Here is an 18,106-nt window from a genome sequence, read left to right as displayed (position 1 = left end):
AAAGCCCCTCCAACCACCACCAACCACATACACACAGACAGTTTAGGGTTCAGTGTCTTGTCCAAGGACACTTCGGCATGTGGGAATTGAACCTGCAACCTTCCAATTGGGAAATGTCCGCTCTACCAACTGAGCCCCACTTGCAGACTAGAAAGAAAGCTTGGGCCTGAAAAGAAGAAATGAACAAGCCGTAGCTTTCGGTGTCCTGCATTAGAGAGAAAAGCTTTCAAAGACCCAGTGGAAAGTCTCCTTTAATATCGATCTATTATTTGCTCAGAGGAAGTACGACGACGAGACGAACCAGCAGAGGCTGTGACACCGTGAAGGAGACCCCGCAAAAGAACTAACATTTAAAGCTGCTAATACTGCCTCGGTCCTTCAGCCCGATGCTCAGGAGTTCCCCCCCCCCTTCGTCTTACAATCCGGGGTCCAAATGGAACTGTTCCTGACCGTTTTGCTGATGAACTGTGCCACTCGACCACGCCAGTCTCTATTGTCTGACACAAAGCAGCGGAGCCCCGGCAGCAGACAATGGAGGGTCACTGTAAAGGGCTTGAAATAACCAGAACAATGACAGCTTCCATATTTATAGCCGCTAGGAGAGTCCCAACTGTAGTCGCTAAGTGCTTTGTTATGAATAGGAAGAGCTGCTCCCTGCGAAGGGTAAACAACACTTCTCGTGACTGGTTGAGTCACGGCGGCGAGCTTCATGGTCTACTGGACGACATTGAGGCTTGTTGTAAATTTCAACTGCCAACTCACAGGAGTGTAGTTGAACATCTGATGGGGGGGGGGGGGGGGGGGGGTAGAAGAGATGCTTCACCAGCTTCTGCACATTGCCCTGGAAGTTCAGCAGAAAATGCCTTTCTAAGCATCAGTAGCCAGACAGAGATCAGTGGGTCATCTCGCATCTGCAAAGCACTTCCTGAGCGAAACTGGGTGGCGGAGGGGAGGAGGGGGAGGAGGAGGAGGGGGGGGGGGGGGGTTAAAAAGCAGGCCACACATACAGGGAGACAAAGCGGGGAGGAGTGATTGTGGCAGATAACAAGCCTCAACGTTTCATCAGGGTGGTGGTGACAGCAGCCACTAAGGGCGAAGGTGTGTGGACAGTCTCCCAATGGAAAGTCCTTTGTGCATCATTTGACGAGCGGAGACGAACGCCTGCTATCAGGCCTCTGGGAAGGGCAGCGACCAAAAAAGAAAAAAAGAAGAAAAAAAAAAGGAGCACTTCAGATAAGACGTTCAATGGTTGCGAGGTGACGAGACTGATGTTTTGAATATATTACGAAGATGAGATGACTCACAAGGCGCATGTAAAAAAGGAACATAGACAATATTGATTCTATTCAGCGTTTAGTGTTTCAGGATCCACATTAGTTGTCACAGCAGAGTGACAACTGTTCTTCCTCGGGTTAGAAAGTCATACAAACATACAACAACATAAAATCGTATCCAATACACATACAATCACAAACATAACCAGAGCCTCAACAAAACACAAAACTTTCCTGTAGCTATGAACACAACAACAATAAATGTAATTTCGTTATCCACAAAGGGTTAGCTCCTTTTCTTCAGAGAACTGCTGTTACTTTCTATACTTACTTGTGGAGGTAGGCTATTAGTGTGAACAGTGAAACTTTTGTGAAACGAAAATGCTAAAATTAGGCATTTTCTCTTGAAACGTTATCATGCAAATGGGGCCTTAAACTGCAATTTGAATGGGAAACCACTTAAATGTGGGCTACTTATCTTTTTAAGCAGTCTAATCAACATGACAGCAGTGAAACCACAGTAACAGCATCATTAATTCTGTTCAAAGATGTGCAAGTTGTTTCTGTGCATAAGTTCCAAGTCCTGTCCTTGTTGTGTTATTGTGTTTCATGCTCTGGTTTGGTCTCCTCCCGTTGCAGATCATCCTCTCAGCCGTCCCAATCGCCTGTTGTTCACAACTCAGTCATCGTCTAACCAGCCATTAACTTTAACAGCACTGTTATCTTGTTGTTCAAAACTCGGTTAACTTTAACCGGGCGTTAACTCGACATTAGCGTTAACACTCCTCCGGAGCGCCGCTAACCTTTTAACAGTGTGGTTACGCTACGCTGCGTTCATGACGCCTGTTCAACAGAGGAAGGAAACGGTGGTACGCAGGTGGTTTAACTCAACTAATGAGGAGTTACGCCTCTATGGAGCCCGGAGTGGCGATGGAGAAAAAAAATATAGAAATCGAGACCGACACGTCGTCACAGGCCAGATGACGCTCTGAGGAAGACGACAGATGCAGTTGAAACATGTCAGCGAGGTAAACTCTTTCCTGCATCTATCTGTCGTTAGAAAAAAAAAAGAGTCTATGATATATGAGGTTAGTTGATGTGTACATTGGAAACTGGGGATCTGCGCAGGATGCTCTTGTCCTGCAGACCCTCCATGTACCAGCAAGCACTGGTTCCAGCTGGGTACTTTCTGCTGGGTGAGGCAGGAAGTACTTTGCCCATGCCTGCAGCACACAGTTGTTATTATAGCACTGTACTGGCAACCTGCTTTATCTCAATAATCACAATCATGAACTCTCAGGCGACACAGTAAATTCTGATTCATGATTACATCGCAATATATCAAATGTTTTCCATGTGGATTGTAACTGACAGGCCAGGTTGAAACCCGACACAACAGACTCCAGGCCAAACCCGCCGGTGCTCCATCTTTCTGAGAGCCCCGGAGATACTGTCCTGTCAGGTGATGTCATGGAGGAGGAGGAGGAGGAGGAGGAGGAGGAGGAGGAAGAGGAAGGTCCAGGGATGAAGAGGAGGAAGGTTTCACACAGACCCACTTCGTTCCAACATACACTCCTGAGTCGACCCTTTTATCGCCACTGAGTGACAGCAGACTGCACATCCTTCCTGCAGGAGGAAGCCTCTCTTCATCTGCTTATATGGCTTTCTATGTTTTATAGAGTGCAGCTTCACTCAGGGTTTATTTGTACCTTTTTGAACAGGTCGAGCCATTTAATGCCCACAGTCCAATTAGGGGCACAAAAGAAAAAGGATTTTAAGGCCCATTTCTGAGGTTTTATTGGCTCCATGTACAATTTCTGTTCAATATAAATATATATACACATTTTTTTTATTTGGATTTTTTTTGCAAGGCTCCCAAAATAATTGAGGAATAAGACAATAACAAAAAGATAATTACATTTATTCTGTCGTGGGTGCTTAGTGATTATCCCTCCACTTAAATATTCTTGGATGACAGTTTCTGAATTGTTACTTACTTTATCTTCCTGGTGGGTATTTTTTTTTTTTTTTAATCACCACTCTAATTTGTTCGATCTTCTCATAATTTCGCCACCAACCGGGTCATTAAAGTGTTTGCTAGTGGATATCTTCCTAAACGGGGATAGTTATGTGACGTGCGGTGAGGCATTGACTTCAATGGAACCAGATTTACAATTACAAGAACTGATTTAATTTCACTATTCACCCAACAGCATGCTTCATATCCCATCAGCATTGCTATTTCAATCACACTTACACCAACACAAACACAGGAACATATTTGTCCTGTATATTTGTTTCGATTCCTCTCGATGTTTTGGCAGAACCTGATTTACAATCAGTCTTACTCCTGTCCTTCTCAATACCAAAGAATCTCCAAACCTCTGACATAAATCCTGGTTTATTGCATATCTGTGGGGGACTTTGCTGACATAAGATGTCATGTAATCCTTGCTGGGTTGTATGAGGGATCTTTCAAGAGTACAAGTATATTGGTATCAGTGTGTAGCTACGCATATTCACCACATCTGTGCAGATGACATCAAAGTAGACGTTTGATCGCGACACATATTTGACAGGCCTGCTCTCGGTTTTATCACATCAAATCAGATCAAATCTATAAATAGACCATCAAGAGCTGTAAGGGTGGAACGACTTTTCCATCACCTGCAAAAAACCTTGACTGTACGAGATGCTGTCCTGTGGCCTCGCCAATAAATCAATGACGAATCAATACATTTTGAGTGTCTTTCTTACGGATGAGCATCCGATCAAGGCAACCAAGCCTCTGTCACTGGTGGTCTGAATACTATTAATAGTCATTACGCTCAGCAATAGAGTCCGTCCCCTCATGAGACCCTCATATCTGCAGGACACAGAACACAATGACTAACTCAGCTCCACCTTATCTGTATCTTCACTGAACATGAACATATTTGGAGGCACGAGAGGAAATATAAATAATTTTGTGAGAAGGCCCGGGGGGGGAGGTGGGGGCTGAATGAGGACTCTTTGTGGCGTGGAGATAAGGGCTGAGCCTTAGCTTCCTCTATAAAACACAGTGTGGGCAGATATGTGGCTGGAGACCCTGGAAGCAAGGAGCCCTGTCAGCCGGCGGGAGGTTTTTGGCCTCTGGAGGAACTTTGGCAGCAGGATAATCTATCCCCGCTGCGACTGTTGGTGAATCAGCATCATTATGGTTTTGTTGACTCAAGAACCTGGAGTATCTGCATCCTGTTGAGGACAAGCGACTGAGGGTGAGGCTCAGCTTGTGTTTCAATTGCTGCCAAACTTCACATCGCCCTATTGTTTCCATTTATTCCCGATTGTCAGGCAGAATAACAGGTCCCACTTGCTCCTCTATATGCACCAAGCGCCATGCTACTTTAAGTGCCAACAAATGACAGAGATGGGATTTGCATACAGCAGGCACTCACTGCCACTTCTTAAATGACTTCCAATATCTCAAATCATAATCTGTAAAGCCACAAAGGCTCCACGACTGAGTCCAACTCCACCTGCTGGTGAAACAAAGGACGTCTGCTGCAGGAAACGCCCGGCGCTTTCATCTGGGGCAAAGCCGAAACCACACGACAGCAGAAGGAGCCAGATGTGTGGTTTGTTAAGGTCCCGTCAGAAGAATACCAGTGACTGAACATGTTGATATGAGAGAGGAAATGGACTTCAAAAGATGCAGCCGCCCTCAAAATTGTATGACCCCGGGAAGACCCGGCTTGTCCGAGGCTAATATTTCCTGCTTCCCCTCCCCGACAAGCCAAACAGGAGCTGCCAGACGGCCTCAATCTACTGGGAATGTTATCGTTAGTAACTTGAACAGCAACACAAGCAGATGCTCCGATCAAATCAGAAACAGACACGTGAAGGGAAAAAAAAAAAAAAGACTTTCGAACAACAAATCCATGAGATTTAATTTAAATGTCTCGACGCAGAAACAAAAAAAGAGCAGAGCCTAAAATTCTGCTTAAGAAACCTCTTTGAGACGTTATAAGACGTGGTGTTGCACGTGGAAGAAGCTGGCTTTGTAGACGTGTAAACATTAATAAGAGCCTTGTAGCTGTAGCTGCTCACAGCAAACAAGGATTTAATGTTCTGAAAACATTTTCTCAGCTTCGTGGATCCAGTCACACGGCGAGTCTTCCTCGAAGTCCCTGTGAGGAGAAAAGATAAAGACACAACAGCTTTACGCAACAAGTCACAAACCTGCGGGTTTAAAACAAAGAAAGAGGACAGAGAATAAATATAGTCATATATATTCCGAGAAAAACGCTGGGGCGTCTCTCTGAGGCTGCGTAATAATTTACTCTTCATGGAAAATAATCACAAACGGCATTCATTTTCTACTAAAAAGCCGAGAACTGCACCATTTTCCCGACAAAGACTTTTGCTGGAGCAATTTTACGTTGGATGCAATTAAATGAGATGTTAAAAAGTATTTTACACTGACGAGGGTTTGATGAGCGCTTTAAGCGTGACCTTCACAGACACGTGCTTCCTAGCATGAGAAAATGGTGTTTAAGAAGGTTTCTTCTCTTCGACTCTCCTCGGAGGAGTTTTGACATTATATAAATGTAGTTCCCTCCTTAATTGATAGATATTTGATGCTTTGTGTCGTCTAATAGATTTTATTTGCTGGTTAAATCCTGAAATCGGCTCTTTTGGTCATGATGGTTGCCGAGCCCAGAGCTGGAGGAAATATAATGTGATTGTCATATCAAACAGAGGAATATTTTGGAGTGACTGACGTGTCCTCGTCGTCGGAGCGTGGCTGCAGTCGGTACTCGTCCACGGTGACTTCTGGCTCTGGACCGTCAGTGTCGTCACCCGGCAGTGGGCAGAGCGGGCCCACGAGAGGATCTTCATCTAAAAAAAAAAAAAAAAAAAAAAAAAAAAGGAAATCGCATCACTACACAGCCACGTGAAGACTTCTTAAGACGGAAGAGTTCTAATTAGGACGTTTCGTCGTTAACGTGATAGGTTTGTGTGTTTGGATATCTGCGGACCTCCTCTTTTTATTAGGAAGGTGCTGAACGCTTTGCTGAGTCGGGCCTTTTCCAACAGACTCAGAAGCCTCTCGGGAGGCTCCCGATCCCACCGCCTCCTCTGCTGTCTGGGCGCCGGCTCCTCGGACACGCCTGCAGAAACAGCGGCACAAACGCTCACTTTCGGTTTCGGGACATTAACATTTTCCCGCCGTCCCTCCACATAAACACTGTGTACCACTGTTCCGTCATATTCCCGCACCCGCGGCATTCCGCAAGGCTCTGTCCTCGGATCCACACTCTACCCAACCAGACATGCTTCCCCTTGGCTTGTCGCGGGCAACAGAACATCTTTCCACTGCGTAATTGGTCACGCTGCATTGGCCTGCATGCAAGTCTTCAGTCTTACTTTGTGTGTGGATGTGAGAAGTGGTTGAGGCCATGCCGTCTGATGAGAGCAGGCTGCGGTCGGCCAATTCCTGTAGGATGGAGTCCGAAGGCTCGGCGGGCCACCGCTTCCGAGGTCGAGGCTCACTGACTTCACTGCAGCTTTGGGGAAATTCTCCACCTGCACGTGCGTTTGAAGACTTATTTTCACATTTTGTTCCCAGAATTGCACGTTTCACAACTGGTTTTTTTTGTTTTTCTTATGTGACAATGTTGTTCTCTACCTTCAAATGTGGCTGATTGGATTAAACTCTTCTCTCCCAGGAGACTGAGCACCTTCTCCCCCTCTTCCCGGTTCCATCGCTTGGTCCGCCTCGCCAACGCCGTCGCCTCCGCCTGTTGAAAGATTCAAAGCGGCGCTGTAAATCAAATGCATAACATGCGCTCCGCGGCCATCTGAACCAACAGCAGGCTTGTCAAAGGTCAGACTCCACATCGGGTTACCGCAGCTGGGGAAGTTGCGCAAGAGCTGAAGTTCTCACTTCAGTGTTGTGTCACGACAGGCGGCCATAAAATCTCACCGGGTGCAACAGGGCGAGTGGAGTGTTCCTACCTGCGGGGGCAGATGTGTCCGCAGGAGACGGGACACCCGGTGGGAGGTGAGGATGGTGTGCAGGGACGGTCTGTCTCTGGGGTTGGTCTTAAACATCTGCTTGACCAAGTGCTGCAGCTCGTAGGGCAAGTGGCCCGGGAGGGGAGGGTACGCACCCCGACACACCTTCAGGATCAAGCTCTTCCAGCTCGGCGCCTGGAACTGGACCAGGGGGAGAGGCAGAGAGAGAAACATGAGAATCTCTGGGACACGGGTAACATCTGCAGGAAACCAGAAATAAAAAAAAAGAGGCTCTTTAAAAAGAGGAAAAAAAATGCAAACACGTCATTGAACATAACTTTTTCTCTTAATTATTCTGTTTAGCGTAATGAGAGAACTGGGATGCTGCATGAAAATGATCTATTCTGGTGAATTGATGGAGACTGGTCACGGGTCCGAACAGAACCGCCACTCAGTCCGGATCATCCGGACCCAGGTCCTCCGATTTGGTGACGCCTGCTCTGGGAGAACAAACCAGATCGCAACCAAAAAAAATAAAAAATATGGCAGTGAGCTGAAGACAGTGGGCCTGCAGCATTAGACGACAACGGCTTCACACAGGAGGCGTACCGGGTGGCGCAGCGTGCAGAGCTCGTAGAGGACGCAGCCCAGAGACCACACGTCACTGCAGGAGACACGGGGACAGACGAGGTTATTCAGTCACACCAGACATTTGTCACGAAGCGCTCAGTCACACTGACAGAATGCTGGTTAACAGACACATGGGTTGCATAAACTCGGTGAGCTGAGCTCCAAAAGCTCTTTGTTGGTGATGATTCATGATTTATTCACCCATCGATCACCCATGACCATCATGGCTGTCAAAGGAACTGGAGAGTTGATGCATAACAGTGTTATAATAGTCTGGTTTGTTCGAGTCCTGTGGAGGTCGAGAGGGTCCAGTACCGTAGGTATTGTATAAATGATGACCAGGTTTTTTTGTTTTTTTCTCATTGGACTCAAGAGTTGTCATTTGAGACTGCTGGATTTAAGGATCCATCGATCCATAGTGTGTCCCTGAACTGGAAAAGCAGGAAAGAAGGTGGATGGACAGATGGATTTAATGACAGGCAAGTAGATTTAACTGACGAGTGGTGGAAATCTTTCCATTTTAACAATATAGTCTTTTTGACGGCGCTCGTAATACAGAAGGTTTTAGATAACGAAGCAGCTGTAGTGTCGTGTCGCCCTGTGTTGCTATTGGTCGGCCAAGTATATCTGAGAGCTCATGACCCTGACCTGAAGGTTCGGGTGTGTTTCCAAAGCCAAAACGTGTGGGAATAATTACCAACAGTGACTTTCGTCCGTCAGGCTGGACGTGAAAATTCAGTTTATACACAAAATATGCAACTTCTTTCAAGGAGAATTAGGTGGAGAAATCCCATGTTTTCAGGTGCAATACAGACCAAGTCACTATATAATCCGCTCTCAGTCGTTCTCATTTCAAGTGATCTGTGCTGATCAGCTCTTCAACAAATCTTAACTAAAAGTACTTCATTTGTATCGTCTTCATATATTTTCAGACTGTGTAGTTGTACAGTCCTTTAAAGTGGCAATAAATCGTTCCAGGGGAGTCATACGATCGATATAACTGCGACATCTAGTGGCCAAAACAGTTTTTTTGTGTGCAGCGGAGTCGTTATCGGGGTGAACTGCTGTATATATGGTGATCTTGACTTGAGGCCATGTCGCCCAGCCCCAGCAGAAGGTCTGGTCCAACGCTACGAATATATCTGTGTGCAATCAGACCATGTCAATACAGATCAGAATTGTACATTGTGTTCATATAACACCTGCCATTAAGAATAAAATGGACCCCCCGACGTTTCACCGCTGTGCTGGAAATGTAAAGCCAAGACGGGTAATTATGTTCACTGCATGTGGTCTTTTGTTAAATTGCAGCGATACTGGTCGAGCATTGTAAACGTAGAGTCTGGGATCTTTACGATGTGTCGGACCCATAGTATCATCAACGCTCTTACAGGGATTCCCAAGGTTTTTCAATGGTTTTTACCTGACGTCATATAAACAATGGTATGAAGGCAGACAGCTGCAGTGTCTTACCTCTTATTGTTGTACGGCCTGTTGTCCCAGATTTCTGGTGCCACGTAATATGGGGTCCCAACATATGTACGAGCATGAGCCTTTGAGCTTTCAAATAAAAACAAAAAAACCCCCAGAGATTTAAAAAGAGCAACAAAAAAAAGCCCACTAGGGATTAAATCAAATCCTTCATTACCTCTTCAGGATACATGCAGAGCCAAAATCTCCAAGCTTGATTGTCCCATTATGTGTCAGGAAAATGTTCTGTGTGAGGCAGCGAGAGAAGACTCGTCATATAAAAATAAGAGCAGCATGCAAACAACCATTAAACTGAATTATTCACTTCTTGCGCCATCATTCAAAGGTAAATGATACAAAATGGAAAAGGCCGACAATCTCCCCTCCGTTTACATGAAATCAGGTAATAACGACAGACTATCACCCCGACACGACAGCACCTTGGACTTGAGATCTCTGTGCAGAACCTGCTTGTCATGGATGTGTTTTGCACCTGCACACATCTGAGCGAACCACTTCAGAATCTGGACAACAACAAAAAACAAAACAAACAGGAAAGGGCTACGTGAAAGAAGCAATGAGAGTCAATTGTGAAAATACCTGCAGGTGATCAGTGCATACATTATCCAGGCAGAACTGAGTGTTTTTCTGATGCTGTATCCTCCGGAGCAGATCTCCTCCGCTGCAGTACTCCATGACGATGCACAGGAGGTCATCAGCTGGACAAACAACCACAACTGTACCCTTCAAAAATACACTGCAATAACTTTTTTTTTTTTTTTACAGGAACTTGTTTGAGTACGTGTGTGGACTTGGGGTGAAATTACTTTCAAATGCCTCCCTGAAGGCCACAATGTGAGGATGTTTCATCGTGGCCAGCAGGACGGCTTCCCTCCTGGAATACTCCAACTTGGGCTGTTTCTGTGGAAATGCAAATACAAGCAGCATGGATGCGTTCCCGATTTATGCAAACGTGTAATCTGGGAGGTTATCGGCAAATGCGCAAATAACATTCTCATAGCCTTTGGAATAAACTCAGCTGAGAACTGAAACGATGTCCAAGCATGGAACTGACCACTGCAAACAAGAACCGGGATGAAGTGCTGAGTTTGGATGGCTGTCTCTAACACTGTATAGTAGACTACATGAGAATACAGTACAGATTATATATATATATGTGTGTGTGTGTGTGTGTGTGTGTGTGTGTGTGTGTGTGTGTGTGTGTGTGTGTGTGTGTGTGTGTGTGCGTGTGTGTGTGTGTGCGCGCAAGTCCATAGAAGTGACCACAACAATCTGGAAACAAATCTAATGATGTTTTAGTTTCTCCATGCATATTCTTTATCGGGACAAGCTCCCTCTCTGAGGGTTTGCAGCAATTATGATGCCTTAAATCTGAAAAATAAAGATCAACGTGACAATGTTTTGTTTACACGCACCTTTGGCAGCTGGATTTCTTTCATCACATAATGTTCCTGGCTGCTTTCACACCGGACCAACACGGCGCGGCCGAAGGAACCTTCTCCGATGACTTTCAGGAGGGAATAGTTCTCCATTTAGTCTGTCCGGGAAGCGCAAAACTGAATAATAACATCAGAAACTGAAGAGACGGGTCTTCTTCTTCTTCTTCTGCTGCTGCTGCTAGTGGTGGTGATGCTTCTTCTTCTTCTTTATGGCGGTTGGCAAACAACCAATTGGTGCATTACCGCCACCTGCCGGTATATTTATATAGACATTTATAAAAAAATAATAAATAAATAGAGACAAAACAACACACTTCTCACGTTCTCCTGTATTATGTTTTCCTATTCAGGCGAGTGTATAGTTCAGTGCGGTGTGTCCAAACCTGAGTGTTGACATTAGAAGAGACGAGCCTGCAGCTCGTCCTCCACCTGGATCATTACAAAGCGACTTCCGTGTGCCGGAGCCGCGCGTGAACGACGTTACACCACGTGGCCGCCAGATGGCAGCAGACGACAAGCTCGACTTACCTCAGCTTGAATTTAACACGTATTAGGAAACGGCGCGGCGAATTTGATCCGATCATTGGATTCAATTGACCAATTTACGAAAAAGGTTTGGGACGGCGTCTCTAAATAATACAGTAACAGCTGTGTGATGATTTTATGCATTCAAACTGCATTGCCAAGAATGTGTACGATGAGCTTTCCATCATATATTTATATGAGCGGTCATCGGATTACTAATTACTGTACAAAAACTCAGTTCAACTTTGTACCACTTTACAAAAAGTAGTTGAAATCCAGCCCCGTAGCAATAAACAAGCTGCCAGTTTAAGTAGATGTCCATAATGTTTAAAGAGAGCAATCCTCAGATGGTAACGACAGCTGCCAGCCACTGTCCAGAGCCTTTTATTTTAATTTCAAAGTCAATTTCATTTTTAATGTTGCATTTTTGTTTTTTTACTTTTCTTCAACAGCAATGTGTGAACCTTGTGTGAACCACACCCTTACTGACCAATCAGTTCGCGGCATCCAGCTGGGTCAGCCACACCTGTGGAGGAGAATTAAGGTCATTAGGCCACATTTTTTAAAGGGCCTGCTCCCAGACCATCCTCTCGCTAAACAATGGGGTGTGGACAGTTTATTGTGCTTAGCTTTGCGCTTGCCTGTGTCAGCCTTGGTGCTGCTCGGCTCTACGGTTCGGGTGTGCCGACCCGCAGGGAGGCCGGAGTGCAGAAGGCTGCAGCAGCTGAAGCCAAGACGGCAGCAATGGCTGAGAGGAAGCACCCCCGTTGGTCCGCCCAGCAAACTAACAGGCTCCAGAGGAAGCAGGCCGAGGCAGTGCTCCCTTTCTCCTGGAAGTTTCCAGAAGACCCCGTGACTCCCGTGATGGAGCTTCAGACTGAGTCCAAACCGCAGCAGCTGGTGACGTCCAACCGTCTTGCTGTGAGGTGTGGGGAAAACAAGATCTTTGTGGAAGTTAGTCAGGACCTGCTGGGCCTTGGCAAGCTGATTAAGCCAGAGGAACTGGCACTTGGTGGCTGTCCAGCCACAGAGATGGATGAAACGGCTCACGTGCTGGTTTTTGAGTCTGACCTGCACAGCTGTGGCAGCAAACTGGTGGTATGGCCTTCTTAATTCAATTGTCTGATTGGCATTCCCTTTGGAAGTTTTGTTTTCCTCACTACTCTTCTGATTCTCCCTCAGATGACGGACAAAGTCTTCATTTATGCCTTTGTGCTGTTGTACAGTCCTGCAGTGCTGAGCACAGGCGTCATCACCAGAAGCCAGAGTGCTGCCATTGGTGTCGAGTGCCACTACAAGAGGTGAATTAAAACGTGGAACGGTTTGTAATGGTCCAGTTTAACTCTGGGACACGAGTATATAGACTGTCACTTGGTAGTTTAAAATTGCTTGACCTTTAGCATGTTTGCATTGGGAGCAAGGTGTCTGACTTTTACAAGTCTTGTTTTGTCAGTTTTTACGCCCCAGCAGGGACTACTAGACTGGAATGTCATCCCCCCCCCCCCCCCCCCCCCCCCGACTTTGGTTGAGAATTTAGCCGAACCCTTTCGTTGGATTTCCACCAACTTCATCTAATACAGTAGATGTTGCATTGTCTTTTAATTGATCTGGATTGAATGTTGTGTGTTTTTATAGCTGCTTATCACAAATGGGTGTTCTTTGCCATTTTAGGAAGAACCGTGTGAGCATTGGGCCTTTGAAGGGACCCCACAACAACGTTGTGGAGCAACCCCAGTTCACACTGAAGCTCAAGAGTGGTTCGTTTCCAGACTTTCATAGTTTAAGCTCAAGACTTCCACACTGCAGTGAATTAGTTTTGTTCTTTTCCCCTCCAGATGACTGGACTGTTGAGAGATCCTCAAACAAGTATACCTTGGCGGACGTCATGAACTTTGAGGTGTCTGTGATGCAGTCGACGCATGCGCCCCTCAAAGTGTTTGTGGACCATTGCGTTGCCGCCAGAATGCCAGGATTCACTCATGACTCTAAACAAGAGTTCATCAGAAGCCACGGGTAGGTGTTTGGCTGCAGAGATGCTTGAACGTGCTGCAGATGTGTTGTAACGCGAGGCGTCTCCACAGCTGTCTGGGTGGCAGGTACAGCCCCTCCAGGTTCATGCCTCTGTCGCAGCCTGAGACGCTGCAGTTTCAGGTTGTGGCTTCCAGCTTTCATCCACTCAAGATGGTATGGGAAATGATTCCTACTGATGGAAGTGTCTCCTCTCTATGCATCCGGTTATAATTTTTTCTTTTTTTTAAATAGCTGTTCGTCTCCTGCTATGTGAAAGCTGTCCCAACTTCCACTCCAACCACCATTGAGCACAAGGCGTGCTCGTTTACTGACGGGTATGAGAAGGCCTTGAGTCCTTGATCCTGTCTAAATTCTAATCGCACTAACTTGTGTACCTGCTCCTCAAGCCGCTGGAGGGCTGTTGGTGGGAAGGACCATTTCTGTAGTTGCTGTGCCTCCACCTGTGGAATGAGGAAAGCTCGATCCTTGGATTCAAGCGAGAAAGGTAACTCTTGTTAACAAACACCTCAGCATTTATCTTGTCCAAATGTGACGACGACCAATTCTGTCTCTTCAGATGTGAAGTGGGATGCTGAGCTGATCGTCGGCCCTCTGATTATCCAATGAGGACTTTTTTTTTCTTTTAAAATTGTGGGGGAGGGAATAAAGGTGCATTTTACAAGTGAAAGTAGTTGGTGCTTGAGTTTTAAGCTGCATTTAGTCAGTGTACTTGTGTTTGAAGTGCTGTGGAAGTTTGGGGAAACTCGTACAAATCATCACTGGGACCATCGCGCACACTCCTGAAAAGAGCCATTAGACTGGTTCAGAGGGCTTCCAGGACCATCAGACTGGTGCTCAGGGCTTCCAGGACCACACTAATGCCTTGTGTATCAAATCCAGCCTACTGAAACTCCACGATCTGGTAGAATTTGAAACTGCCGAGTTCATGCACAAAGCCAGAAATGAGCAACTCCGAGACAATAGTTTTTACTGGTAGAAAGGGGGCTTTTGATTACAGGGTGAATCTGGACTTCAGAACCGAGAGCACTGTCTGAAAGGATATGTATGAATGCAAAACTTCAGTGTAAAATGGTATGAGAGGATATTTGAGCCGTCATGATGTTTTACAATGATTCAAGTATGAAGGAGTCACTTTAAAAAAAAAAAATGTAAGCGCAGCAATAAACTGCACTTGGAGGTTAAAATCTATTTTTGCAGGTTTAGTGCAGTTTGTAAACTATAAATTACATGGTAAAGTGGGTACCCCGCAAGGTTGCAAGTTCAATTCCCCATTTCTCTCAGTGTCCCTGAGCTGAGAACTCCAAACTGCTCCCGATGGACACACTGAACACTTTGCACGGCTGTGTGTGTGAATGTTGGCGACTGGGTGACTGACGTCAATCAATTCAGCGTTTCACAGTAGGAGGCCGTCGTCACACTGAGCAGATATGGTAGCCTTTCTCTGGTTGTTTAAAAAAAAAAAAAAAAAAAAATTCATTTACTTTACAGGAAGGTCTTGTATCATAAGAATGATAAAAACCAGTTACGTTCTACAAGGAACCATTTAACAAGAAAACCTCCAAAGCGATGAAACGGTCTCAGCTCCTCTTCTTGGCTCTGGCTGTGTGGGCGGAGGCGGGGCTGTTGTAGGCGGAGGACGTCAGCATGGTGAGCAGCAGCAGCACAGGAACCAGCAGGTACGGAGCGTAGATGGAGACCAGCAGCCAGCGCTGCCGGGGCGTCTGGGGACCGGCGTGGGGCTCCGTGGGGAACTGGGAGAAGAGGATGTGGGCCAGGATGGGCACCAGCGTGGTGGCCACATGGGCGGAGTAGATGATGGCCGGAGTGCGGATCCACTTGCAGCCGCCTGTACGTGGACAGAGGGATTTTTTTTTTTTTCTCAAACAAAAAGCTTGTTCACGTGAAATGGCGTAACGTAAACGGGCCCAACAGAAAAACTGCAAAAAGTGAGTGAAAAGGTAAGACGAGGTTCATTCTGCATTTTCTAATCACTCAAAATGAATTCCATTCATCCACACAGTGTTTTACTGAACGTTTCTCCACAAATCATGGTGATAAAACTACAACTCAACTCTATAAATAAAATGAAAATCCACATTTTGGAACTCGATCAGAACCAAGTGTTTTACCCTCAAGAATTTTAATTTTAAGATTTCAAATCACAATAATGGCAGAACATATTATTTTTTCTCATAATTTGTAGTTAAAAAAAAAAAAATCAGATTGTCAATTTGAGGGAAATGTGACCATCTTTTAGAAATGATTGGCCTAATCATGAGCTGAGCCTTTTTCAGAGCAGCATTGTCAAATAGATCAAAATTACATAAAAAATTCTCTGTACTGGAGGTTGAATTTAGCTGGGAAAACTAGGACATTCACAACACTCTTACGTTGAACCAAGAACTGAATTAGACAAGTAAATAAACGCAATAATAGAGACGACGAAGATGACAGAAATGCATCCTGACCCTTGAGGAAAGCGAAAGCCGCCACGGGGAAGAACGGCAGCTGGAACAGAGCCTCGCAGAAGATGAAGGACTGGAACCAGGCGGGAGGGTCCAGCACCATGGGGTCCCTGAACGCCTCGGCGTACCACTTCAACAGGTCCTTGGCCTGTCGGGGGGGGGGGAACGAAAGAGAGAGAGCTTTCAGTTTTCAAAATAAAAGGCGTTTTGAAACGATCTGGTTACCTTGTTGATTTTCAAATAAACTCATGTGTCTGAGCCGGCCTGTGTGGCAGACATGATTAACCTGGGAGTTATTGAACTTCTGTAAAGTATTTTCTTCATAAAAATGTGAATATTAATAAAAACAACCACTACAACGTTGAGGATAGAGCTGTAGCTTCACCAGCTTATGCTCTTATGTGATCCAATACTGACTTGGAGTCAGTAGGTCACATGACCTGGTAGAGATTAAGCACAAATCGTGTTTTTCAGGGAAATGTGTTTTCTCACAATTTGGGGTGAGCGGCCGACCGCAGAGGGTCGGGGCGACCTAAGTAAGGCTAGACTAACATTTGGACTCTGTTGGGCTTAATAAAACCATTTTTATCGTTATACCTGTGGAGAGACGGTGGAAATATGCTGTCCCTCGATTCTCCACAGTGTCATCTACTGGTTGGGATGGATCTTATCCCCAAAACAAAAGACACATCAAACAATAGCACGAAAACAATTGGGGTGAGTTTTGCGTGGGGTGGGGGGCCAGCGGATGATGATTTTGATGTCATGCGTACCCTGTGCACACATACGGTAACCCTGGAGGGGCGACCTCCACTCTCACTATACCATAAAGGCTGTTTTATGCTTGACACGTGGGCAACGACGTGCAGAATCAGCATGGGAGAACGTCCGTACTGTTTATACTCCCGTTCCCAAACTGCAGGGGGCAGTGCATCACAAACACACTTCCATCCACAGCAGTATTACATTGGATCAGAAGAAGTAAACTTTTTTTCTCTTCAACACCAGCAGGTGATCCTACCAGTGGAGCACGCAACTATTGTTTAGAATAAAATGTTTCCTCTGTTGAAGTGTGACACTGAAGCAAATCCGCATCTATAAGTCAAATCTTTTGTTCTCAGTATTTGCAGCTTTATTGTTTATTTTTTTTCAAACCAAGTCTTCAGTCCTCCTCCTCTTCAGCGTCGCTCCCCCCCCCGCACGTGCAGTTAACAAAAATCCCAGAGGCGCATGGAGCGGTGACGTTCGCGGGAATGGGGTCGCACTTTAAACGCTGCTTTGTGAGTTTTGTGCACCGCCCCCTGCAGGCTGGGATCGGGAGCCGCGAGGTGTACAAATGGCGCACACTTTCTTTAATGGTGATTTCGTACGTCAAAGTTCCGCACGTCACGCCCGTGCATGGAGCATTAAAACAAGCCCCGTTACAGTCTCGGGGCAGCTCGCTTCTACCGGCTGTCAGTGACGTCACTCACCGGCTGAGGGTAAACGTCTGCAGGCAGCAGCGCCTGCAAGTCGATCAACAACGTGATTGGAATGTGGGAAGAGAAATAGAAGAAAAAGAGGATTTCCAACACGCGAATAGCCATGGTCTCTTCTTCTTTCAGGGCGATTTACACACTTCAAGCTTCGATGTCCCAAAGTTCAGTTCAACCGTGTGTCACAAAAACGCATGTTTACACGTTCAACCTCATTGGCTGCGTAGGAAGACCGGGGCGTTCCTGAACGCACCACGCGATACGCGCCACAGACATTAGTAAGAGTAGACGCCCCATTTGGCTGCCGCAGCGCAGGTAATACGGCCGCCATCTTGATCCGGTCGTCAAACCCAACTTGGACAGGGCACGCAGCGCCTCAAGTCTATTTATTTGTACTTTAGGAAGGAGTAGTCTATCTATAATAATCATCACTCGCCGAATTTCCACACACAAAAAGTACATGCTGGAATAATTTGTTTTATGCTTCTTCACAAAGACTGACATGATATGGCATATTAATAAATGTAAAATTAAGAAACGGATTGATGGATCATTTGGAGTCGTTTCTCTCGCTCTCTCTTACACATGTAAACACCACCACAGCAATAACACATAACCATAACCAGGCTGGAGAGCTTCCAAGTTCCTTGGTGTGCACATCTGTACTGACCTCACCTGGACCAACATCTCCCACCATGTGGGGAAAGCACAACAGAGACTTTACTTCCTCAGCAAGTTAAAGCAGGCTCCCCTCCCTCACCCCGGCCCCTCCTTTT

The 18,106-nt window shown here is 46.0% G+C and overlaps 3 protein-coding genes across 3 annotated transcripts; 1 reads left to right on the top strand and 2 right to left on the bottom strand.

The window, feature by feature from the left end:
- Positions 1 to 5,183: 5,183 nt before the first annotated feature.
- Positions 5,184 to 11,024, bottom strand: nek3 (NIMA related kinase 3). The gene is made up of 13 exons (XM_080511657.1): positions 10,811 to 11,024; positions 10,202 to 10,295; positions 9,996 to 10,093; positions 9,815 to 9,898; positions 9,553 to 9,620; positions 9,378 to 9,464; positions 7,884 to 7,938; positions 7,275 to 7,475; positions 6,946 to 7,057; positions 6,684 to 6,842; positions 6,296 to 6,427; positions 6,038 to 6,155; positions 5,184 to 5,443 (listed from the first exon to the last, which is right to left on the bottom strand). The coding sequence occupies exons 1-13, from the start codon at positions 10,925 to 10,927 to the stop codon at positions 5,377 to 5,379; spliced, it is 1,392 nt and encodes a 463-aa protein (XP_080367783.1). The 5' UTR covers positions 10,928 to 11,024; the 3' UTR covers positions 5,184 to 5,376.
- A 2,159-nt stretch (positions 11,025 to 13,183) lies between these two features.
- LOC308136176 (zona pellucida sperm-binding protein 3-like) lies at positions 13,184 to 14,043 on the top strand. The gene is made up of 5 exons (XM_080504416.1): positions 13,184 to 13,372; positions 13,441 to 13,543; positions 13,622 to 13,704; positions 13,777 to 13,874; positions 13,947 to 14,043. Exons 1-5 carry the CDS (start codon positions 13,245 to 13,247, stop codon positions 13,994 to 13,996), a joined length of 462 nt encoding a protein of 153 aa, XP_080360542.1. The 5' UTR covers positions 13,184 to 13,244; the 3' UTR covers positions 13,997 to 14,043.
- Positions 14,044 to 14,967: 924 nt separating this feature from the next.
- Positions 14,968 to 17,442, bottom strand: tmem97 (transmembrane protein 97; the record flags this gene model as incomplete). Its single annotated transcript, XM_080510935.1, has 3 exons — positions 17,328 to 17,442; positions 15,859 to 16,003; positions 14,968 to 15,236 (listed from the first exon to the last, which is right to left on the bottom strand). Exons 1-3 carry the CDS (start codon positions 17,439 to 17,441, stop codon positions 14,968 to 14,970), a joined length of 528 nt encoding a protein of 175 aa, XP_080367061.1. The 5' UTR covers position 17,442.
- Positions 17,443 to 18,106: the final 664 nt, after the last annotated feature.

Source organism: Blennius ocellaris (genome assembly GCF_963422515.1).
Source record: "Blennius ocellaris genome assembly, chromosome: 2".
NCBI classification, from domain to species: Eukaryota; Metazoa; Chordata; class Actinopteri; order Blenniiformes; family Blenniidae; genus Blennius; species Blennius ocellaris.
Note: the sequence above shows the minus strand (reverse complement) of the source record. Positions and strands in the feature narration are given on the sequence as shown.